The 24,525-nt window shown below is 46.8% G+C and overlaps 1 protein-coding gene across 2 annotated transcripts; it reads left to right on the forward strand.

Moving 5' to 3' along the window:
• Positions 1-468: 468 nt before the first annotated feature.
• EXOSC10 (exosome component 10) lies at positions 469-24,350 on the forward strand. 2 transcript variants are annotated; one of them, XM_083628610.1, is made up of 25 exons: positions 469-697; positions 1,445-1,581; positions 2,788-2,911; positions 3,614-3,718; positions 3,881-4,049; positions 5,097-5,208; positions 5,786-5,861; positions 6,235-6,345; positions 7,031-7,174; positions 7,981-8,171; positions 9,157-9,313; positions 10,351-10,499; positions 11,614-11,664; positions 12,400-12,511; positions 13,366-13,416; positions 14,616-14,694; positions 16,000-16,121; positions 17,095-17,190; positions 18,923-18,997; positions 19,430-19,517; positions 20,339-20,412; positions 22,323-22,494; positions 23,404-23,459; positions 23,826-23,902; positions 24,119-24,350. In XM_083628610.1, exons 1-25 carry the CDS (start codon positions 578-580, stop codon positions 24,147-24,149), a joined length of 2,679 nt encoding a protein of 892 aa, XP_083484736.1. In that variant the 5' UTR covers positions 469-577; the 3' UTR covers positions 24,150-24,350. The 2 variants fall into 2 exon arrangements, with proteins under 2 accessions (XP_083484736.1, XP_083484737.1); XM_083628611.1 differs by having other exon boundaries at positions 3,884-4,049.
• The last annotated feature ends 175 nt before the right edge of the window (positions 24,351-24,525 follow it).

Here is a 24,525-nt window from a genome sequence, read left to right on the forward strand (position 1 = left end):
ATATATAATCAAAGTGCAATACAGTAAATAAATGAGTCAAAATTCAGTTAGCAATACAGGATCGGACATTTTCCTATCCCTCAATAATCCAGGATAGGATTATCACTAGGTGCATTGCACCGGGGAGGGTTGCAAAAAACTTCCATTCTACTTTGCTATATATGTGTATTTTCATCTATCACGACACACACACACACTGTGTGTCGAGATAGATGAAAATCTATATATACACACTCTCTCTCTCTATATATATATATACATACACGTACACACACACACTATATATATATATACACACACGCACGCACACGCACATACTATCTATCTAAGTATCTATCGATCTATCTACACACGCGCGCGCAGATAGATGCACAAACACACGCACGCAAAAAACTCCCAAGTGAACCCGGAAATTTAACCTCCGAAGATGCAGTCACCTCTACTTTCGTTACGTCTGTGGTTCGTTCTTCTCGCGAGAGAAAAACGAGATGAGCTCTCTCCTGCGGGAAGTGTGATCCCAATATGGCGGCGGCCCACTGAGTGGCGAAGCGGCGGCAGCTAGGAACGGAAAAGGAAAATGGCGGCGAAGGAGCGCGGCGGCGGCTCAGACAACAACGCCGAGCCGCCGGGAGCAGAGAGCGACACGGCAGCGGACGCCGTGCTGCCTGGGTTCAAAGACGCAGACTCCTTCGTGAAGGTATAGGAGGTGAAAACTCGGGAAAAGGCAAAGTCGCTACGGGTGCCGCTTGGCTTGCGTGGAAGAGCAAAGCATGGCGGGATTTGTAGTCTCTTGGGTGACCCAGCAGCGTGGGGAAAGATATAGGAAAATGCATCTAATTTTGGGCTGCAAAGTATAAAATAAGCCTTATTTATTTAGTCCTTCATACGCCATATTCTGCCAAAGCAGCTTACAGGGTTTTTAAAAAAGTTATTTATGGCATGAAAGTGATGCACCGCTTCATTGTAAAAAAGCAAAAGGCCACCGTCAAAGCGGTTTACAAAAAAAGTTTTTTATAGTATTAATCCTCCAACATTCAGCTTTATTGGAAGACCATGCTGAGAAGGAGAGAGAAACTATTCTGTTTATCCCAGCCGTTCATAATTTTACATGCTCCCATCACGCTGCCTCTTACCTTTAAAGTAGAAAGGCACAAACGCTGCACCTTTCCCCATAACCTTGATCGTTTTGGTTGTCCTTTTCTCAACCTTTTCCAACAATATCCTTTTTGAGTTGAGGCGATCGGAACTGTACACGGTATTCCAATGTGCCCACACAATGTCCCCCTCTCCCTGTGGAAATTAGGCTTGAAAAGAGCTTTTTGTTGTAGCTGATATTTAAGGGTCGTAGCTTAGTCGTCAAGCATCTGCCTTGCTTCATTTGTGAAATAAATAGAAAAAACTGTTTGGCAATGACCACTGCACTGTCCTTTTCCCCACGGTCCAGCATGCCCTTGGCACGGTGGTGTCAGCCACCAAGGCTTCTGGCGGCCTCCCTCAGCCCGGAGACGAATACGATTTCTATCGCAGTTTTCCTGGTTTCCAGACCTTCTGTGAAATGCAAGGGGATCGGTTGCTGCACTGGTGAGTCTTGTTGCTCTCTTGCAAGCTTGTTGTGATGCCAAGATTGACATTTTTTTTTTGAAGCTGGGGCACTTTTCACATTGCTTTTGCCCCGTGTGCCCAAGATGTGAACCACGCTGAGATCTATGGGTGTAGGGTGCTATACAAATTTAATTAATAATAATAATAATGAACTCCCCATCAGTCTTGTTTTGTCAGGAACTGGTTGGGTCTGGAAGAGGAGATCCAGGAAAGCTCAGGGTTGGGCCAACAGGAGGACGATCCCAGGGGCTGCCACTGTGGGTGAAGACCCTGAGCAATGGTGACACAGGCAGTGGGGGAGGGAGCTGTTCCCTCGCTGATGCCCTCCCCCAAGTGAGTGCTGCTTGTTCCTCCCAACAACCCCATCAGCTCCTCCCCCTGGGGGGGGGGGAGGAGGTTCCTGAGAATAAGTGAGTTCCTGCACAATTGGAGACCGAAGGTGGGTTAGGAGACCAGCCAAGGGAGAGGCAGCTGCTGGAGACACCACCACTGTATCTTAGGTCTAGCAGGAGCCAGAAAAGGCAGCAGCAGGGACAGATCTTGCACCACAGCTTTCTCAAACTGCCAGATGATGTAAGGTAAGGGTGGGAGGTCACTTCAGCTTAGCAATTCGGAGGGCAGCTTAGCATTTCAGAGGCGAAAGGAAATTAGCATCAAGTAAAGCTGGATAGGGACGCGGGTGGCGCTGTGGGTTAAACCACAGAGCCTAGGACTTGCCGATCAGAAGGTCGGCGGTTCGAATCCATTGCTCAGTCCCTGCTTGAAAGCAGTTCGAAAGCACGTCAAAGTGCAAGTAGATAAAATAGGTACCGCTCCGGCGGGAAGGTAAACGGCGTTTCCGTGCGCTGCTCTGGTTTGCCAGAAGCAGCTTAGTCATGCTGGCCACATGACCCAGAAGCTGTATGCCGGCTCCCTCGGCCAATAAAGCGAGATGTGCGCCGCAACCCCAGAGTCGGCCATGACTGGACCTCATGGTCAGGGGTCCCTTTACCTTTACCTAAAGCTGGATAGGCAATTAGTATGACCTGTGGAGCCAAGAGGGGCTGTTGTACCAAAGTCCTTGTATCAATAGAGATCGTAGGACTAAGATTGCAGGTTCTGGTCACAGCTTGATTTCGGGGAGCTGGAAAACGCTGCTAAGGATTGTGTGACACACTCCAACACCCTGTTTTTTTGTCTTCCCAGCATGAGCAGGGTGATGCAGTACCATGGCTGCCGCAGCCACCTCCGGGACCGGAACAAGGTCACAGAACTGGAAGACAAGTTTGACTTGCTGGTCGATGCCAATGATGCCATCCTAGAAAGAGTGGTGAGCATCGTTGGGCATTGTGCACTGCTTCTCACTCCCCACCCCTGAACACCTAGGTGTTGCCGCTCCATGAAGATCTCATGTTGGGTGTGCTAATAATAATAATATTAACAGTAGTAGTAGTACCCCGCCCATCTGACTGGGTTGCCCCAGTCACTCTGGGCAGCTTTCAGCAAATATAAAAGCATAATAAGATATCATACATTAAAAACTTCCCTAAACAGGGCTGTTTTCAGATGTCTTCTAAAAATCAGATAGTTGTTTATTTCCTTGACATCTGGTAGGAGGGTGTTCTACAGGGCAGGCGCCACTACCGAGAAGGCCCTCTTCCTGGTTCCCTGTAACTTCACTTCCTGGAGTGAGGGAACCACCAGAAGGCCTTCAGAGGAGGACCTCAGTGTCCGGACTGAATGATGGGGGTGGAGACACTCCTTCAGGTATCCAGGGCTGAGGCAGTTTAGGGCTTTAAAGATCAGCAACAACACTTTGAATTGTGCTCAGAAACATGCTGGGAGCCAGTGTAGATACTTTAGGACCAGTGTTATATGGTCCTGGTGGCTGATCCCAGTCACCAGTCTTGTTGCTGCATTCTGGATTAATTATAATTTCTGAGTCACCTTCATAGATAGCCCCAGGTCCTTCCCCCAAAATTGCATCCTCTGCCTGCCACCCCTGGTCTCACACTGTGACCTGCAATTTCAGGGCATGCTATTGGATGAAGCAGCAGGTGTCAACAAGAACCAGCAGCCTATCCTCCCCTCGGGCTTGCAGCCTCCTAAGACCATTGTCTCCAGCTGGAACCGCAAGGTGAGAAGCTTCCATTCTTCCTATGTCCTTTAAGGGGCTCTTTCTCTTTAAGCCAGGGGTGGGGGAACCTGTGGCCATCCAGACGGTGTCAGAATACATTTCCCATCAGCCCCCACCCCAACGGTCAGGGCTGAAGGGGGTTGTCTGATTTTTCTCTTCCAGCAGACTGGGGAAGCCAACAAGCGAACAAAGTCAGAAACCTTCCGCCTGCTGCACGCCAAGAACATCGTCCGCCCTCAGCTCAAGTTCCGTGAGAAGGTGGACAACTCCAACACCCCCTTCGTCCCAAAGCTCTTTGTTAAGCCCAACGCTCTGAAGCCACTGCCAGAAGGTAAGGGCATGCCATCTCCAAGGCAAGGCTGGGAGAGACTCCCTGCCTGAAACCCTGGAGAGCTGCTGTCGGTCAGTGTAGATCAGTGTTTCCCAAACTTGGGTCTCCAGCTGTTTTCGGACTACAGTTCCCATCATCCCTGACCACTGGTCTTTGCTAACTAGGGATGATGGGAGTTGTAGTCCCAAAACAGCTGGAGGGCCACACAGAGGCTTGAACCAGCAAGACTCTGGGAAGGGTGCATATAATAATCTCTGCCTTTCTCCCCACCCCTTGGCCCAGGTCGTTTTATTCACAAAAGAACTTTTACAGAGTGTTGGTAAGAACCAATCAGATTTCTTCTGAGCATTTCAACAAACCCCACGTGGGGACAAAGTTAAACTACCAAAACTAATTAAGCACACATACTTTTGGGGTAAACAAAACAGAACTACAAAGGAGTGCATTTGGCAACCCCGAACAAGCAATATACATGATAAGAAGGATGGCCAGGAGGACAGCGATCATTATCACCTTTATGTGAGACCTGTTTCCTGGCCCTAAGATTAATATATCAGAAAAGCTACATCAAAGAAACTGCCCACTATCTTTATGGCCCAGGATGTATGCCTGGCAAAGCAACTGGGCTGTGTACGTGACTTGTTAAGCAAGAGAAATGGGCAGAGATGCAGAGGGTTGTGGGATTTGGTCAGAAATTATTGTCAATGAATTTAACCCAGTCAACACAATGCATTCACCGTGGACACAATGGCTTGATGCATATTTTATAATTCCTCATAGTAATCCCACCTGACCCCACACTCTGGATATTTGCACTCCTACAGTAGTAAAAAAAAAAAGCTGGATACCCATGGTTGGGAAACACTGGTGCAGACAACACTGAGGAAGATGGACAAAAGGTCCCTAGCAGCTTGCTGTGTTCCTATGCTCAGAGTGCAAAGGTTATTATTACAGAGGGAAAGCAGCAGGCTGCCAATTAAAAAATAAATAAGTCCTAGAAAGTAGATCCATCACCTCTAACCCCTTTTTTCCTCTCTGGACATCCAGTGCTCTCAAAAAGCAGGCGGGAACGGAAGGAGCGCCCGGAGGATTTGGATGTGCCGGCTGCCTTGGCCGACTTCCTGTATCAGCAGAGGACCCAACAGACTGAGCAGGACATGTAAGAGAGCGACTGGTCAAGCAGGTCGGGGCCTTTCAGTTCCCCCGAGTTTGACAGGTGGCCGGGGGTGGGGGAAGGCACCCACTTGTCAAAATGCCTGGCGGCACGACCAGCACAAAGCTTCGCAGGACCCAGGGATCAGCTTGATTGTGGAGGCTCGCACACCCTTTATTGGCCCAACCATGTCCGTCGTTGGCTACTAGCCCAGAAGGTTACATTCTCCTGCCTCTGTCCAAAGCAGTATGCCTTTGAATGCCAGTTATTGGGAATCGCAGGTAAAGAGAGAACTGCTGTTGCACTTAAGTTCTGCTCGCAGCCTTTGCTTTGGGGCATCTGTCTGGCCACTGCGAGAACAGGAGGCTGGACTAGACAGGCCCCCTTTGGCCTGATCCTGAGTTCTTATGTACCTGCTCCCACACCTGTGACGCCATGTTTGACATCAGGTATACAGCAGGTGTATGTGGTTTGTCCCTAAATGGTCTGGCAGGCCTAAGTATCTCCCTAGGCAATTGATTCTGCATCTGGAGCTTGCTCAGAGCTCTCTAACTTTCCCTTCTCCTTCCTCTCATCCTAAAAGGTTTGCTCACCCTTACCAGTACGAACTGGCACATTTTTCACCACCAGCCGAACTTCTTGAAAAGCCACAAGTTCAGGTAAGCTAGCTTTCTTTCTTTCTCAAATAATGTTTCTTTCTCAAATAATGTTTCATTGAGTAGATCACGCACAAAAGTTAAAACCTTCTGGCTTCATGCCTGCCGAGCCGTAATGCCTTGCTACACCTTGTGGTGTAGTGGTTAAGAGCAGTAGACTCGTAATCTGGGGAACCAGGTTTGCGTCTCCGCTCCTCCACATGCAGCTACTGGGTGACCTTGGGCTATTCACACTTCTTTGAAGTCTCTCAGCCCCACTCACCTCACAGAGTGTTTGTTGTGGGGGAGGAAGGGAAAGAAGAATGTTAGCTGCTTTGAGACTCCTTAGGGTAGTGATAAAGCGGGATATCAAATACAAACTCTTCTCCCCTCCCAGATGTTCAGGCCCCTGGAGGAGACACCCTGCCACTTCATCTCCACCTTGGACGAGCTGGTGGAGTTGAACGAGAAACTGGTGGGCTGCAAAGAGTTCGCCCTGGACTTGGAGGTAAGAATTTGTCCTGGTTTTTTAGTTTTGTGTCCTGCAGCAAAACTTTTGCAATGGGCCGAGAAGATCCAGGGGTGAAGTGCTTGTAGCTTGGGTGTGAAAACTAGAGGTTTCACATTCAGCTTGGATCTTCTGTTAATTCCACAATCTTTCAAATCGTTAATTTGATTCATGCATCTGACAGTGCAACTGTGGTCCTAAATGAGCCCAGGAAGCCGCTTTTTATACAAAACCAGACGATTGGGTCCATCTAGCTTGGTATTGTCTACACTGACTGGCAGCTGCCCTCCTGGCTTTCAGGCAAGGAGTCTCTCCCAGCCCTACCTAGAGATGCTGCTGGGTAATTTATTTATTTCATTAAAAAAAAATACACCACTGGATTGTAAAAGAACAAAAACAAGCCGTTTACAAAGGCAATAAAACAATGACATAATCAGTAATAGCAGTAAAAATAACTATTAAACATTCTAAAAATTAAAATCAGCCGTAAACTAAAAAACTGATTAAAACATACATCAACATTCTGCATGCCTGCGTAGGCTTGTCTAAACAAAAAATGTTTTTAGCAGGCTCTGAAAACAGTGCTTCCAGTTACCCACCCAGGGAAGGCGAGCTGTTGCATTTGCTGTGAATTGATGGACCCCTTTCTTTTGTTTCTCTCCCTCTCTCACGCTGCCCTCCACAGCACCATTCCTACCGGAGTTTCCTGGGCTTGACATGCCTTATGCAGATTTCCACCCGGACAGAAGATTTCATCATCGACACATTGGAGCTGCGTAGTGACTTGTACATCTTAAATGAGACCTTCACAGACCCTGCAGTGGTCAAGGTGAAAGACCTTTTTTTTTTACTATTTTTATTTTACAAGTGGCAGAAGGGTCAGGTTTGGGTTTGCCCTTCACCCTGCTCTTCCAGTCAAGCTTAAAACAAAAGCCGGTGCAAATAAAATCTAGCAGGGTTGTCCAGGTGCTTCTTCTGGAGGAGCAGCCGGGCTCCTCTTGGTTCCTCAAATCACCTGGCCAGGCTGGACCGATGAGCTGGAGTGCCCTTTCTGGCTATTTGCATTACCTGCTCTGTCGAGCAGCAGACACTAAGCCCGTAAGCCTAAGGATGGGCAGGCTGTGGCCCTCCAGATGTTCTGGGGCTCCCAGCTCCTATCTGGCATCTTCTCTTGTCTAGGGACAACAGTAATTGTAGAAACACCGGGGGGAAAGGGGAGCCTTGCAAAAGTTATAATTTTTACAAAAGTTATTTTGATCATCCTTTTCAGTTCATTATAGATCATTTCTCAGTAAGCTTAAAACAGTCATAGGCAAACTCTGCCCTCCAGATGTTTTGGGACTACAACTCCCACCATCCCTAGCTAACAGGATCAGTGGTCAGGGATGATGGGAGTTGTAGTCCCAAAACGTCTGGCGGGCCGAGTTTGCCTATGCCTGGCTTAAAACCTTACTACAAGACCACCAGCGATGATGAGAGTTGTAGTCCAAAAACAGCCGAAGACCCAAGTTTCAGAAACCCTGGCCTAGGCAGTGCCATCCTGGAATGATCAGAGGGATACATACGTGGGTGGGTGGGAAGACGGGGAACCTTCTTGACATTTCCCCCGCTATTTATGGCTCTGGTGCTTCGCAGGTCCTGCACGGGGCCGACTCGGACGTGGAGTGGCTCCAGCGAGACTTCGGCCTCTACCTGGTGAACGTCTTCGACACCCACCAGGCGGCTCGGCTCCTCAATCTTGGCCGGCACTCCCTGGACCACTTGCTCAAGCTCTACTGCAAGGTGGATGCCAACAAACAGTACCAGCTGGCGGACTGGAGGATACGGTATGGAGGACTGGGGGTAGATTTGGGGTGTTCCAGATTATACCAATGTGAGTCTGTACAACAAGCTTCCATCCGCCCAGGTCTCCCAGAATCAGAAGAGGCATGAAGTGGGAGGGGCAATAATAGGCACGCAGGCGCAGTCTTTGATAGCTTGGGGAAAACCCTAGAGAGGAGAAGACATAGATGGCTGTAGGGAGGTGGGGACCTTTAGTCTTGGCAAGTGATCCATTAGGGAAGACCTACTGGGGATGAGCTGCTGTCCTCATTAAGCCTGATATTCCACCAATTTTGTGCAGATCCTGTTCTATTATTATTATTATTATTATTTATACTTTTGAAATCCATACATTTCATTAGTTTTACAATCAATTTAACATTTCAAAATTTGACTTCCTTTCCCCTCTTTCTGTGGTTCCTTAAATTTATTTTTTAACGCCTTCTGCATATCCAAGTTCATTTAACTTATCTACTGTAAATATACACTCTTTTAAAACTAAAGGTTATTACTCTAATCCTGCTAATGTTTTTATGTGTTTACAATATATCTGTAAAGATTCAATAAACCATTTCCAGTCTTTTATAAAAAATCTTTGTTATCTCAATTTCTTACTCTTCCGGTAAGTTTCACCATTTCTGCATATTCCATAAGCTTTTGCATCTATTCTTCCTTTACTGGGACCTCCTGCTTCTTTCCACTTTGGGGCAAGTAGCATTCTTGCTGCTGTAGTAGCATACATAAATAAATTTCTATACAATTTAGCTAGTTCTGTCCCTATAATTCCTAAATGAAAAGCTTCTGAGTTTTTTTAAAAAATAAAAGTTACTTTGAACATCCTTTTCAATTCGTTATATATCATTTCCCAAAGAAATGAAATGTGTGGGTCCCTCCTGAGTTAACTCCGCTTTGTGTGATTTACTGCTGGCTCCCTCCTGACCACCACACCCGAGATTCCCCGTAATCCATGTTTCTCTGTCTCTCCTCTAGACCCCTCCCAGAAGAGATGCTCAATTATGCCCGCGACGACACGCATTACTTGCTGTACATCTACGACCGGGTCAGGGAGGAGCTTTGGGAGAAGGCCAACGGGCAGCCTACTCAGCTCCAAGTGGTGTGGCAGCGGAGCAAGGACATCTGCTTGAAGGTGAGCTCCCTGTGTTGGGCAGAGGCATGCAAGGGAAGGAGGAGCGCACACACACACACACACACACACACACACCCTCACCCTCCACCCCCAGATAGGAAAATGCAGCACACTGGACAGGAGTTTCAAAAAGCATGGGGAAAATGCAGAGAATACTTCACAAAACAGTGCCCTAAAATACATACCTGGCCTTTTTTCGATTAATGTCTGCAGGAGACTTTGGGGATATTTAAGTTATAATTTGAAAAATCTTAATAATTATTCATAAAGGAAACAGTTTATAAGAAGTAAATAAGGAGGCCAGATACAGGATAAAGGAAGTCTTTCATTTGGTTGTTGGTATTGTTGTGTGTTAGGGATGTGGGTGGCGCTGTGGGTTAAACCCAGAGCCTAGGACTTGCTGATCAGAAGGTTGACGGTTCAAATCCCCGTCATGGGGTGAGCTCCCATTGCTCGGTCCCTGCTCCTGCCAACCTAGCAGTTCGAAAGCACATCAAAGTGCAAGTAGATAAATAGGTACCACTCTGGCAGGAAGGTAAATGGCATTTCCGTGCGCTGCTCTGGTTCGCCAGAAGCAGCTTAGTCCTGCTGGCCACATGACCCGGAAGCTGTCTGTGGACAAACGCCGGCTCCCTCGGCCAATAAAGCGAGATGAGCACCACAGCCCCCGAGTCGGTCACGCCTGGACCTAATGGTCAGGGGTCCCTTTACCTTTACCTGTTGTTGTATGTTATGCTCTTTGTATGTTATGTTCATGTTTAATGAGGGTGGATTTGTGTATTGGGGGGGGGTTATGTTATGTTGTAAATAAAATTCCAAGAAAAAGAAAGAAAAAAGAAAATGCAGCATGGAAGGCTTTGAGCGGGTGCTGGGAAACTAGAGTTTAGCACGGGAGCAGGCAGCCTGTTGCCCTCCCAGCCATTGCTGGACTCCCACCCGTGCCAGGCAGCTGTGGGTCAGGGATTCCTCCTGCCAGCAGCAGCACACAAGTCCTTACAGGTCGCTTATGTCGCTTCCACCTGCCTCTTCTCCCTTAGAAATACGTCAAGCCCATCTTCACTGAAGACTCATACCTGGAGCTCTACCGGAAGCAGAAGAAGCACCTCAACAGCCAGCAGTTGGCGGCCTTCCGGCTGCTCTTTGCCTGGAGGGACAAGATGGGTCGGCAGGAAGATGAGAGCACGGGGTGAGCTCTTTTACAGGGGACTGCCAGAGCGGGCTATAGGATCCAGTGTGGTGTAGTGGTTAGAGTGTCTGACTAGGACCTGGGAGAGACACGGGTTCTGGCCCCCACTTGGCCCTGGAGCTCTCACTGGGCGTGACCTTGACCCAGTCACTTCCTTGCTCAATCCATCCTACCTCGCAGGGCCATCGTTGGGATTAAATGGGTGGTGAGCCGTCCACTTGGCCTCCTTGGGGGAGAAACAGGGGGGGTATAAATGCTATAAATAAAAGGGGAGCTGTTAGAATTGGAAGGGAACAGAGCCCTTGCTCGGCAAAGGAATCCTTTCAAAGCTGCCTGTACCACTGAGCCTCTTGAACTTGCCGATCGTAAGGTTGGCAATTTGAATCTGTGCAACGGTGGTGAGCTCCTGTTGCTCTGTCCCAGCTCCTGCCAACCTAGCAGTTTGAAAGCACACCAGTGCAAGTAGATAAATAGGGACCTCTGTGGGAGGAAGGTAAACGGTGTTTCCGTGCGCTCTGGTTTCCGTCACGGTGTCCTGTTGCGCCAGAAGTGGTTTAGTCCTGCTGGCCACATGACCCAGAAAGCTGTTTGTGGACAAACACCGGCTCCCTCGGCCTGAAAGCGAGATGAGCGCCGCAACCTCATAGTCGCCTTTGACTGGACTTGGGGTCCTTTACCTTTTACCTTTACCAGCAGTGGAGAACTGGATCTGGCCACCCATTATTATTATTTCACCCACCCATTCCTTCCTCCGCAGGGCACGTTTCACAGGTGGGCAGAGTCATAGTAGGATTTGAGGTTTCTATCTGTCCCCTACAGGCTTGTTTCCCTTCCTCTTCCTCTCTAAAAGGGAAGGAGAAAGAGAGTTAAAGCTAGTAATATATTTGGCAGGTCTCTTTACAAGACTGATCTCATTGTATAGCGAAAGTAGTGGCATTTAACATTTAGTTCGTAATTGATTCATTGGAGGTTTTCCAACAGAGATTGGATGGCCATCTGCCTGTGATTCTCTAGCTGTGATGCTAGCATTGCGGGGGGGTTTGGACTCGATGACCTTTGGGGAACCCTTTCCAAATCTACGATTTTACCATTCATTTCTCCCCTTGTCCCGCAGGTACGTGCTGCCGAACCATATGCTGCTCAAGATAGCGGAGGAGCTGCCCAAGTGAGTCTGCCTTTTGCTTTGCAAGGGGAAGAACGGGTGTTTATTTGCAGCAGCAGCAACGAAAAAACACGCATGTGCTGCCAACACTTGAGAAAAAATATATATCATGGCCACAAACAGAATAAACTCTCCAAAGCCAAGTGACATCCCCATTAAACAAATGCATGGAACGCATCACTAATCAGTAGATCCAATTAATAGTATTTAAAACATTAGCTGGGTCATGTCTTTGGGGAAAGCATGGGGTGAACAGGTGAATTTTGAAATCAGGTGCCCAAATAGTAATTTTCCTTTCTCCCAAACTGGCAGGTTTTCCATGAGAAAATTCGATCAGAAGCTAGGAAGGAAAAATGCTCATCCTATCAGAATTCTTTCTGCTTTCCTTCTTCATTCTCTCCCAACCTTTATATCTCTATTGGGGATAGGCATTGCAGACACCCCTGCGGCTTTTCTTCCATCTTCTCCTGTCATTGGTCTGTGGCTCCATCATTCTGCTGTGCCCCACCCACATTTCTTTAAGGACCAGCTCTGGGACAGGAAGTGGCTAAGATCATCCTGGAGCTATAGCATCTCAGGGTCAACACCCTGTTGTTGTTGTTGTTGCTGTACTTGTTACATTACAGGGGGTTGGACTTGATGATCCTTTTTGTCCCTTCCAGCTCCACAATGCTATGATTTTCATTGGCTAGCGTTTTATCTTTTTTAAAATGTCCTGGTCCTTTTGTTGATTTGCAGGGAGCCCCAGGGCATCATCGCCTGCTGCAACCCAGTTCCTCCCCTCGTTCGCCAGCAGATCAACGAAATGCACCTCTTCATCCAGCAGGCCAGAGAGATGCCGCTGTTGAAGGTATTGGGGGGGGGGGGGACAGTATTAAGTACAGGACAGCTGTGTTTCAAAGCAACTGAACAGGTTCAATCCCTGGCATCTCTATGGAGTTGGAGGAAGAAGAAGAAGAAGAAGAAGAAGAAGAAGAAGAAGAAGAAGAAGAAGAAGAATTCTATTATTTATACCCCACCCATCTGGCTAGGTTTCCCCAGCCATTCTGGGTGACTTACAGCACATAAAAAATTGTAAAACATTAGACATTAAAAATTTCCCAATACAGGGTTGCTTTCAGATGTCTTCTAAAAGTCAGATAGTTGTTTATTTCCTTGACATCTGATGGGAGGGCGTTCCACAGGGCTGGTGCCACCACCAAGAAGCCCCTCTGCCTGGTTCCCTGTAACCTCGCATCTCGCAGTGAGGGAACTGCCAGAAGACCCTCGGAGCTGGACCTCAGTGTCCGGGCAGAACGATGGGGGTGGAGACGCTCCTTCAGGAGAGACTCCTGTCTCTGAATTCTTGGAGAGCTGCTGCCAGTTAGTGGTAGGTGGGCCAACAGTCTGACTTTATAGAAGGAAGCTTCCTATGTTCCTAGGATCATACAAACTCTCTTTCCTAAAATCACCCTGCTCTTATGCCAAGTTAGCACCAGTTACACAGTAAGAATAAAATTATGCACTGTCAGCCTTCTAGCATATGTTTTCTTGAGCCGTTAGAATTTTTATGGGCATTCCTGATATCTGCTGATATCATTGCTGTTCAGCCAGTGACTGGGAAGTAGACTTGGAGGTGTCAGGGTGGAGTGTTTGTGTGTGCAAGAGATCTTTAATGTGATCTTAATTTTATCCTTATAATTATTTCTCCTTGCCCTCTCTTAGTCTGAAATTGCAGTTGGAGTGAAAAAGAGAGGACCTCTTCGAAACACAGAGGTAAGCTTTTTTTCTGATGCCAATCTTGCATTTGTTTTACTTTTTCATGTACCAAATTTACATACCACTTGACTGGAGTAAGACATCTAAGCGGCTTATAGAGAAATATTAAAACTGTCGATAGAAAAACAGCTTGAAAAAATTTAACCTGAAGTGTAAGAGATTGAGACACATTGATGTGTGTGTATTTGCATAGGCTTGCCTAAACAAAAATGTTTTAAGCAGGGGACTCAAAAGAGTGCAGCGACAGCTCCTGCCTGGTGTCAATAGGCAGGGAGTTCTAAAGTTCAGTTTCAACTACACTAAAAGATCAGTTTCTTCCAACTAAGGAACAAGTATTATGTGACATCCGCAGATCAATACAGCTGGGTGGGCACATAGTGGGTATGGGGATCCTGCAAGTACCGTATTTTTCGCTCCATAGGGCGCACCGGACCATAGGGCGCACCTAGTTTTTAGGGAGGAAATAAAGAATTAAATATTGCCGCCGCTCCCTGAGCTTGCGGGCTGGGGGAGCGCTCTGAAGGTTTGCGGATAGCTGCCTGAAGCCTGGGGAACGCAGTGGGAGTTGGCACTGCGCTCCCCAGGCTGCAGACTGCTATCCGCAAGCCTTCGGAGCCCGGCGGGAACTCCTGCCGGGCTCCGAAGGCTTGCGGATAGCTGCCTGAAGCCCGGGGTGCGCAGCGCTGCGCTCTTCGGGCTGCAGGTTGCAATCCAAAAACCTTCGGAGCCTGGCGGAAACTCCCGCCGCACTCCGAAGGCTTGCGGATAGCTTCCTGAAGCCTGGAGAGCAAGAGGGGTCGGTGCTCACCGACCCCTCTAGCTCTCCAGGCTTCAGCAAAAGCCTGCATTCGCTCCATAAGACACACACACATTTCCCCTTCACTTTGGAGGGGAAAAAGTGCGTCCTATAGAGCGAAAAATACGGTACTGCTTGCAAGAGGTTAAAAGCTTTACCTGCCAACAGTAAGTAAATAAATTAAAAGTTTAAGGATTCTGGGTGTTGTAGCTTTGCATGCAGAAGGTTACAGGTTCAATCTCCAGCTAGGTCTGAAAGCCTGGAGCGTTTCTGCCAGTCAGTGTAGGTAAACCTGAGGGAGAGGGGCCAATGGTTTGACCTGATATCAAGCAGTTCCCTATGTGACCAGCCCTTCCTTCAGAATCACGAGGACTAGGATATCTTTAATTTCCTTTGGCAGAAGCCGGAGAATCATTTGTTTGGACCTCACGACAGCTCGCACGTGCCTCAGGATGAGAAGCCGAACCACTTGGATCCAGGTGGGTCTGGAAAGAGGGGTGAAGAGGGATCCCCACCCCCCACCCCTAGGTTCTAAGCGCACAAACCCCTGTAACTGGTTCACTTTGTTGGCAGGCTCCCATGATTCTGTGGGGGAAGCCATGACAGTTTAAAGCGGTCTAGCACAGCCTTAAATGTATAGTGCAGATGGGCCCTATGTAACTGTTTGGGTCTACGAGTCTTGTCAACCTAAGTTGCCTCAGGGGAGTGTTAAAAAGTAAGGAAAGGAGAACCATGCACCCATCCTGAAGTTCGTTTGAGGATTAAAATGTAATAAGTAAATGTTAGTCTTTGTTTGAAAAAGGTTTATTTATACTTTTCAAGTTTATACAGTGGTACCTCAAGTTACAGACGCTTCAGGTTACAGACGCTTCAGGTTACAGACTCCACTAACCCAGAAATAGTACCTCGGGTTAAGAACTTTGCTTCAGGATGAGAATAGAAATCGTGCAGTGGCAGTGGAAGGCCCCATTAGCTAAAGTGGTGCTTCAGGTTAAGAACAGTTTCAGGTTAAGAACGGACCTCCAGAACGAATTAAGTTCTTAACCCAAGGTACCACTGTACAGTTCATTAGTTTTACAATCAATTTAACATTTCAGAGTTTGACTTCCTTCCCCTCTTTCTGTGATTCCTTACAGTTATATTTTTAATATCTTCTGCATATCCAGATTAACTTAATTTACTCAATTATTCATCTTCTTTAAATATACAGTGGTACCTTGGATTAAGAACTTAATTCGTTCTGGAGGTCCGTTCTTAACCTGAAGCGGTTCTTAACCTGAGGTACCACTTTAGCTAATGGGGCCTCCTGCTGCTGCCGACGCGCCGCCACCACTCAATTTCTGTTCTCATCCTGAAGCAAAGTTCTTAACCCGAGGTAGTGTTTCTGGGTTAGCGGAGTCTGTAACCTGAAGCGTCTGTAACCCGAGGTACCACTGTATGCTCTTATAAAACTGCAGGTTATTAAAATAATCCTGCCAATGTTTTTATCTGTTTGCAGTTTATTTGTAAGTATTCAATGAACCATTTCTATTCTTTTTATAAAAAGTTTGTTATTTTGATTTCTTACTCTGCCGGATAAGTTTCGCCATTTCTGCATATTCCATAAGTTTTTGTATGCATTCTTCCTTTGCTGGGACTTCTGCTTCTTTCCACTTTGGGGCAAGTAGCGCTCTTGCTGCTGCTGTTGTAGTAGCATACATAAATAAATTTCTTTGCAATTTTAAGTAAATGGTAGTCTTAATTCCTTGTGCTTTTGTTTCCTTCCCCCTCCTCTTGTCATTCAGCACCTGGGCTGAGCCGGGAGCAGGCGCGTCTCTTTTCAGAAGCAGAGGAGGAGACGGAAAGGTCGGACGAGTCGCCAAGTCTGTCCTGCCTCCTGCTGAGAGCCAGCATTGACATCTTTAATGTAGGTTAGGTTTCTGAGAACAGGGCAGGGGACCAAATGAGCTAGAACAGGGGTAGGGAACAGTATTCAGCTGTTGGCCCACAATCCTGGTCTTTTCCCCCAGCCACTTGGGAGCGGGGACACGATCCCTGTCTCTTCCCTCCCCTGCCCCACTGAATGGGGCATGATCCTTGTCTCTGCCCATGTTTGACACCTAGCTTGGGTTGCCCACCTATCAGTCACCTGACCTCACAACAGATTAAAAAGCAAGTACAGTCGTACCTTGGCTGTCAAACGGAATCCGTTCCGGAAGTCCGTTCCACTTCCAAAACATTCGGAAACCAAGGCGCGGCTTCCGATTGGCTGCAGGAGCTTCCTGCACACAATCAGAAGCTGCGTCGGACGTTTGGCTTCCAAAGAACGTCCACAAACTGGAACACTCACTTCCGGGTTTGCGGCGTTCAGGAGTCAAAACGTTTGAGTCACAAGGCAAGGCGTTCGGAATCAAAAGTACGACTGTACTAAAGTCTCTAGGTTACAGTGGAACTTTGATTCTCGAACAGCTTAGTTGACAAATTGGCTCCCAAACGCCGAAAACCTGGAAGTAAGTGTTACGTTTTTCGGAAGCCGGACATCAAACTTGACTTTCACTTGAGTGCAGGAAGCTCCTGCAGCCAATCAGAAGCTGCGCCTTGGTTTTCGAACGGTTTCAGGAGTCGAACAGACTTCCGGAATGGATTCAGTTTGAGAATCAAGGTTCCACTGTATTTATTAATAAAAGCAACAGTGGATCAAAATGCTATAAACAGCTAGCCAAACCAGAAGTACAATTCAGCAACTGTTTGCTTCTACATACTGTTCTTTTAAAGCAAACGGGAGGGCGGGGAACCTCTTGATATTTAAAATGCAATCTTAACCCATTCAGGAGATTTCCAGACAGGCCTCTGCAGTTCTGTACTTAGTCCCACTAATCCATATTTCTGCCTTCCCAAAGGAGACGGAAGCAAGTGAAGAAGAGGACGAGAGTTTGACAGTCACCCAACGGAAAGCCCGCCAGATCATGGAATCCTTTGAAAACCCATTCCGAATGGTAAAAAGTCCTTGTTTTCCTACCCAGTGGTTTGGCTCATATGCAACACTTAGAACCATGGTTTGCTTAACAACTGTGAGCTAACCACAGATGATCAAGCAAACCACAACTCATATATTCCAAAGTCTGTTCTGTCTCTATTCTGTCTTCCAGCTTCTTGTTCCTTGTGCCTTTGTATTTTGGGGTGCGGTGGCCAAACAAACCATGGTTGATAAAGGGTACTGGGTTCACACATAATGCCAAGCTTTAAGACAAGCCAAGGTTGGTAAAGGCAGCAACAAACCATGTCTTCAGATCATGGTTTGCTAACATTCGAACAAGCCATTGGGCAGGGTTTGCACCACACTAAACCCTGGGTTAGTAAACCATAGCTTAGCATTATGTGTGAACCTAGCCAGTGTTAATAAGCAAACAACAACTCCCATCATCTCTAACGTATTGGCTGTGCATTTTTTAATCATAATGTTTTCCTGCTATTCTGCTTCTAGGGAGAAGGAAAACATTTCCAAGTTGTAAAAGATTTTTTTTAAAAAAAGCAAACCCAGAGATTTTTCATGTTGCCCTTCTTTCTCTCATTATGTCTTGGCAACGTGTTTATATATGTAAGTGGATATATTGCTTGTTAATGCAGCATCTGAATTGCACAAACTCCACAGCTGGGAAGCTGTTGCTTCTAGGGGGCTTTGTGAGTCTCCCCACTTCTTGGGAGTTGCAGAATATCTCATACTGCGAGGTAGATTCCAGCTGCATGAATCCTGCTGGGAAGTGAAGGGGTCCCTTGGAATTCTGATTTCTTTTAATTAACAAGCGGTGCACCCCACTTTTAATCCAGGATTGGTTCCCCCAAACAGCTTACAATTGCAAGTGGGCCCTGGTGAGTCAAGATCAGAAGTGGGGAATCTGGCCAGGGCAGCAGGCAGGTTGTGGCCCTCCAGACCTCTCTGTGCAGCCCTCTGGCCCCTCCCCAAGCCACACCCCTTCACTGTTCCTGCTCCAAACCCTCCTTGAACGCTTTTGCCTGGCTGGAATATGTCTTTGAACTCTGTCTTTGAATTCTTGCTTGTCTGGACAGAGGATAAAAAGGGCTGTATGTGTGAGAGAGGCTAGCAGAGAGAGACAGAGAAGAAACTAGTTAGGCGAAGGCAAAATTAACAGTAATTGCTCTGCTTGCTTTTGCTGTGTGGCCCCCGGAAGGTTACTCGGAAGGGAAATGTGAACCTCGGGCTGAAGAGGGTTCCCCAGCCCTAATCTTGATATTAGGGGATATCTATATACCTACGGGTCCACCTCTCCTGGTATGCCCCATGGAGAACCTTATCTGTAAATAGCAACACCCTAGAGGTCCCGGGTCCTAAGAAAGTTAGATTAGCCTCAACCAGAGCCAGGGCCTTCTCAACACTGGCTCCGGTCTGGTGGAACACTCTGTCTCATGAGATCAGGGCCCAGCGGGATCTGATTTCTTTCTGCAGGGCCTGTAAGACAGAGCCTTTGGCCTGGAATCAACTTGATCCCCTCCCCCTCTTTCTTTTTCCTTTCTCCTCCTGTGAAGAGGCTGCATCCTAAAGTTTTAATGTTGTATTTTAATCTTGTTTTTTTAAATTGTATTTTAATCAACTTGTTTTTATTATTGGTTGTTAGCCACCCTGAGCCCGGTCTTGGCTGGGGAGGGTGGGGTATAAATAAAATTCATTATTATTATTATTCCCACGGTCGTGTTTTTCCTTCCCTCCAGTATTTGCCAGCGGACCAGAACCCCGCTCATATCTCCCAGTTGGCAAAGTTTGACCCATCATCGAAAATCTATGAGGTAAGAACGGTTATTTAACAAAACTGCCCCCTGCTCTGGTTATAAGCCGGAGTTGTCCACACTGGCTGCCATTGGCTTTTGGGCTGCGGTTCCCTCCAGTTCTGCCACCTGATGCTGTTAACTGGAGAACAACAGGAGCGTGGGTGGCAATCTGCCTCACACCACGTCTGACCATTGCTTTATCTAGTTCACTGCTGTCAACACTGGCAGGTAGCGGCTCCCCAGAGTTTCAGATGTTCCGTCTCCCTACCATACCTGGATCTGCCAGGGATCGAACCTGAGACCTTTTGCACACAGTGCAGGTTCCTCAACCACTGTGCTACTGCCTACACCCTCCCTGGAGATTGGGCTGGCTCGGCCACGTGCACCAGAACACGGTGTAACATTGGCAGAGTTGCAATTTTTGTGTGTGTTTGTGTTTCCTCCCCCCAGATCAGTAATCGGTGGAAGCTCCTAAGCCAGGCCCAGCTTCAAGCAGGGACAAAGAAAGAATCTGCTAAGAAGAAGATCCAGCAGACAGGTGTGAGGCTGGCCTGTTTGTTTTTGTTTTTGTTGTGTTTTCATTATTTTATTAAAGATTTCTTAGTTTACAAAAAAATACATGCATCGTCTCTTTTTTTCAAGTTGCGTTTTCTACAGATCAAAGGTCTTTTTTTTTTAATAGCTTTAATTAAATTTGCCAAAATCTATACTACCAACATGGGCTGCCACACGTCCCGATTTTCCGGGACTTTTCAGCGATTACGAGGGCTGAATACTGGCTACATCTGGGAAATCCTGGATGTATGGCAACCCTAGGCTTGGGTGTCCTGGATTCTCTTTTTTTTATATATGAATATTTATTAGATTTTCCAATTTTATATAAACACAAAAAGAAAAAGAAAAAAAAATATTAAAAACAAGTCAATTTCAATAACAATTTTTCAATAACATGTTTCTTTGACTTCCTCATACCTCCCCTTCTTGTTTTCTAGTTCAACTTGTTAATCCAGCAAATCCTAATCTCTTAACATTCCTTTTAAAATAACACCTTATTTTCCACTCAACTTTTTTAAATTTAATGACTTAAACAATTTTAATCCCTATTATCTTTATCATAACAGCTAGAGACCACAAAAGTTCAATCCAACATCTTTTCAGAGTTCATTAATTTTGTAGTATTTCTCTAAATAGTCCTTAAATTTCTTCCAATCTTCTTCTGCTGACTCTTCTCCCTGGTCGCGGATTCTGCCTGGGTGTCCTGGATTCTCAAAGCTTTGATTGACCACAATGCATCGCTAGTTGTGTGCCAGCATGGCAGTCCTTGCGCTAACTTTGCCCTTTCCATCCTTCCCCCACCAGCGGCTCATGAAGTCCCCAAGAAGGAAAGCAAAGGCAAAGTGGAAAACGCAGTCTCTGTCCGCCAGCTGGTTGCGGTAAGTGGGGTCTCCCAACCCAGCATCTACGACTAAACGTTTGCAGATCTAGGGCCCATCTTTTAGCCCACTGGTAGGCAAACTAAGGCCCGGGGGCCAAATCTGGCCCAATCGCCTTCTAAATCCGGCCTGCGGACGGTCCGGGAATCAGTGTGTTTTTACATGAGTAGAATGTGTCCTTTTATTTAAAATGCATCTCCGGGTTATTTGTGGGGCATAGGAATTTGTTTAGTTTCCCCCCAAAAAAATATAGTCCGGCCCCCACAAGGTCTGAGGGACAGTGGACCGGCCCCCTGCTGAAAAAGTTTGCTGACCTCCTTTTTAGCCCAAACATACATTTGGGGACCCACCCCCAGCCACACTCATCTGTAAAAATAATATCCCAATTTTTAAAAACCTCAGTGTCGACTTGCATGTAAAATATTATAGCTGAGGACCAGTGATCTAGATCTAGATTTGGAGGGCCCTGCTTCCTTGGCTCCATAAACCCATTCCACAGTGCATCCTACCCTATAAAAAGCATAATTCAGAATAGTGGTTATCTACAGCCGTACTACCCTGAACACACCCAGTCTTGTCTGATCTCAGAAGCTAAGCAGGATCAGGCTTGGTTCGTACTTGGATGGGAGACAGCTGAGGAATACTAGGTGCTGTAGCCTAAAAAGTATGGATTTTTCATGGCTTTTGACTAGTACAATAAATTTATTGGTGATGATGAACAACCCACCAAGGTAGACAATAATCCAAGGAAGTTTAAAACAGTATCACTTAATTTTACACTCATTCAAAATCCCTTTAAAACTATTTACATTCTTTACATGGAGGTCAACCTATAGAATTTCTAGGAACATGCACATTTATTTTGTGTTTATTTACTCCATCTTCTTTGCCATGCTTCCCCCAAAGGAGGCTGTAGGTTACTGGTTCGCTAACTTTTTTCTCTGGGGCACACTTTCAGAATAAAAAATTGTTCGTTTTGTATTGTATTTCTTTATTGATAAATTTAAAAAAATCACAGCTGGGATTGTCCTCAGTATCATTGATGCTCTTGCTCTAATTTTGAAAAGATATCCATCCATATTCTGCAATTATTATTTTTTAAAAATTGATACTATACTATACTATACATGTTTAAATGTTTCCTTGATTGTCCTTGGATCTTCCAAACTCTTGCCATCTTCTCCTGCCAAACCCTTTGAGAACCACTGCTCTAGGTGGTGTATATGATTCTCCTCCTCCCCATTTTATCCTCAAAACAACCCTGCTTAAGTAGGTGAGGCTGAGGGATGGCGACTGGCCCAAGCTCGCACCCAGTGAGCTTCATGGCTGAGTGGGGAGTCGAACCCTGATCTCCCAGGTCATATAATCCAACAGTCTAATAACTGTTAAACTACAATACAGATCAAAGCAGCGGCCGGATTACTGGCTGGGGTTCCCTTTGGGTCCCATATAACCCCTGCTCTAAAGCAGCTGCATTGGCTTCCAGTTTGTTTAGTTCAAAGGGCTCATTCTATAATTAATAATAATAATAATAATAATAATAATAATAATAATATTTATTATTTATACCCCACCCATCTGGCTGGGTTTCCTCTGCCACTCTGGGCAGCTTCCAACAGAATATTAAAATACAATAGTCTATTAAACATTAAAAGCTTCCCTAAACAGGGCTCCCTTCAGATGTCTTCTAGCACTGATAGTCCTAAATAGCTCCGGCCTTGAATACCTGAAAGGCTGTCTCCTTCCCTACAGACCCTCTCGGGTGCTGAGATCAAACGAGGGGGCCCCCTTGGTAGTTTCCCTGACCTCGGGGGTGCCATGTTCCTCTGCTGAGCTGCAGCCCTTCCCTGCCCTCTTCTTCCAGGCTGTGTTTTGAAACTTCTTCCTTCCTCCTTCCTTTGGTTTTACAGCAGGAACAAGCAGGCCACAAGCGGGAGAGAGTGGAAAGTGATCCGGGTACCGAGACCCCCCGGGCCGAGAAGAAGAAGCCCAAAGCTTCCCCGCAGCCGGAAGAACCAGAGGCCACTCCAAAGCCCTTCACCCCCTTTGATTACAGCAAATCTGACCTCAAAGTGTTTGCTGGTGAGGCTCCTGTCGGCCCCCGTGAGCTCAAGAGGCTGGACTCAGGATCCACTAGGGCTCTCCTTATGTAATAGTCACGTGTGGGGAAGGTGCCTAACTCAGTGGTCCCAGGTTCGCTCCCCAATCGACTCTCCAGCTACGGCTGGGAGAGATGGAAATGCCAGAGGGCTGCTGCCAGTCAGTGTAGACAGTACTGAGCTGGATGGACCAATGGTCCGTGTACAGCAGCTTCCTAACCTTTTCATCACCACCATTGTTATTTATTTTATTGCTATTACTACTGCCGTTCAGTTTTGTTTCCGCCCTCTGCTTTGTTTCGACGCCAAGGCAAAATAAGATGCTGCCTAGTTCCTTTTTTTTATTATTAGGGACGCGGGTGGCGCTGTGGGTTAAACCACAGAGCCTAGGGCTTGCTGATCAGAAGGTCGGCGGTTCGAAATCCCCACGACGGGGTGAGCTCCCGTCATTTGGTCCCTGCTCCTGCCAACCTTGCAGTTCGAAAGCATCTCAAAGTGCAAGTAGATAAATAGGTACCGCTCCGGCGGGAAGGTAAACGGCGTTTCCGTGTGCTGCTCTGGTTCGCCAGAAGCGGTTTAGTCATGCTGGCCACATGATCCAGAAGCTGTACGCTGGCTCCCTCGGCCAATAAAGCGAGATGAGCGCCGCAACCCTAGAGTCAGTCACGACTGGACCTAATGGTCAGGGGTCCCTTTACCTAGTTCCTTTTTTAGAAGTCTTGGCTGTTTGAATTCTTCCACTGCATGTCTGTTTTACAGCCGGTGCTTTTTATTCGTGCCTAAACTTTGCTGGTCTTGACGGCTCTTGAAATGATCTATTCTCTGCAAGAGCGATCTCCCTTGCTAAGATTTGCTTTCTACCCCCATCTTTCTCCCACTCTCTCTTTCTCAGGAAGCAGCAGGCCTAAACCCTCAACACAGTTTGATCCCTCCAAGCAAGCTGGCAAGGTAAGGTTGTTTTCTGCACACAGGAATTTTGATAAATCTCTTGAGGCAGGGGAGCCCATGAAGGCTAGTAGCAGAGGATGGCTCAGTTCTGCCTACATGGTCAATAACGCTTTTGAATATCAGCTGCTGGAAAACACAGGAGGGGAAGAGTGTTCAGGCCCTGGTTCTGGGCTTCCCTTGGGGGCATCGTGAGAACAGGATGCTCGACTAGATGGGCCAGTGGGGTAGTGGTTAGAGTCTGGACCAGCTTTCAAATCCCCACTTGACCATAAAGCTCACTGGGTGACCTTGGGCCAAGAACTGCTGTTTTGACATTGCTACCTTCTTTCCGCCTTTCTCCCTCTCAAAAATAAAAACCAAACATAGAAGTTTCCCGGAGCCGGAAGAGTCCAGCAACCAGCCGGAACTAAAAGCATGTCGTACATGGCTGGAAAATCCAACAGGTATGTCCGGACAGTTGTTTGCTAGAACATTCGAGCTGCCTTGCAAATAGGACTTTAAAGCTTTCTAGTCCTCAACATTGTTTGTTCGGGGGACGGGACGCTTTTTCCCAAGTACATTCTGCATCAAGAGAGCAATTAAGCTTCAGCTGATGGTTGGAACGTCCCCGGCTAAACTTTATTCCGAAATAAGAATTTATAATGCAATTCTCTTTGCAGAGGCTTCAGGCATAACTGGCCGAAAAGATAGTACGACTCCTGGAAGCTTTTGGGAGAAGCCGTGGAATGCAGAGTTGGAATGGCTTTTAAACAAAAGGGGATGCCGTTTGCCACTGCCGTTTTTTGTACGGATACCTGCTGTTGCTCTTTTTTTAAAAATAAAAAAGATATATATTAATCTGCTTTTCTTTCCCCCACAAATGATGGAGGAAAGGGAGCATCTTAATAGATTTGCGCGGCTGTTTGTTTGTTTCTTCTCCCCCTTTCCTTCATTCGTTCAGAAAAGCCACATCCCGCTTCATGCAGCCCCGAGAGGCTCTCAAAGCATCTTTATATAAGATCCTCATGATTTAAAATTGCACATTTGAGTCTGGTAGAGCCAGAATTCACAGCTCACCTGATCGTCG

This window comes from Podarcis filfolensis (genome assembly GCF_964270895.1).
Source record: "Podarcis filfolensis genome assembly, chromosome: 8".
NCBI classification, from domain to species: domain Eukaryota; kingdom Metazoa; phylum Chordata; class Lepidosauria; order Squamata; family Lacertidae; genus Podarcis; species Podarcis filfolensis.

Coding starts and splice junctions, on each gene's coding strand:
- EXOSC10 (XM_083628610.1), top strand. CDS start 578: ATGGCGGCGAAGGAGCGCGGCGGCGGCTCAGACAACAACGCCGAGCCG. Junction 8,172..9,156: donor CTGGCGGACTGGAGGATACG/GTATGGAGGACT, acceptor TCTCTCCTCTAG/ACCCCTCCCAGAAGAGATGC. Junction 16,122..17,094: donor CCAGCATTGACATCTTTAAT/GTAGGTTAGGTT, acceptor GCCTTCCCAAAG/GAGACGGAAGCAAGTGAAGA.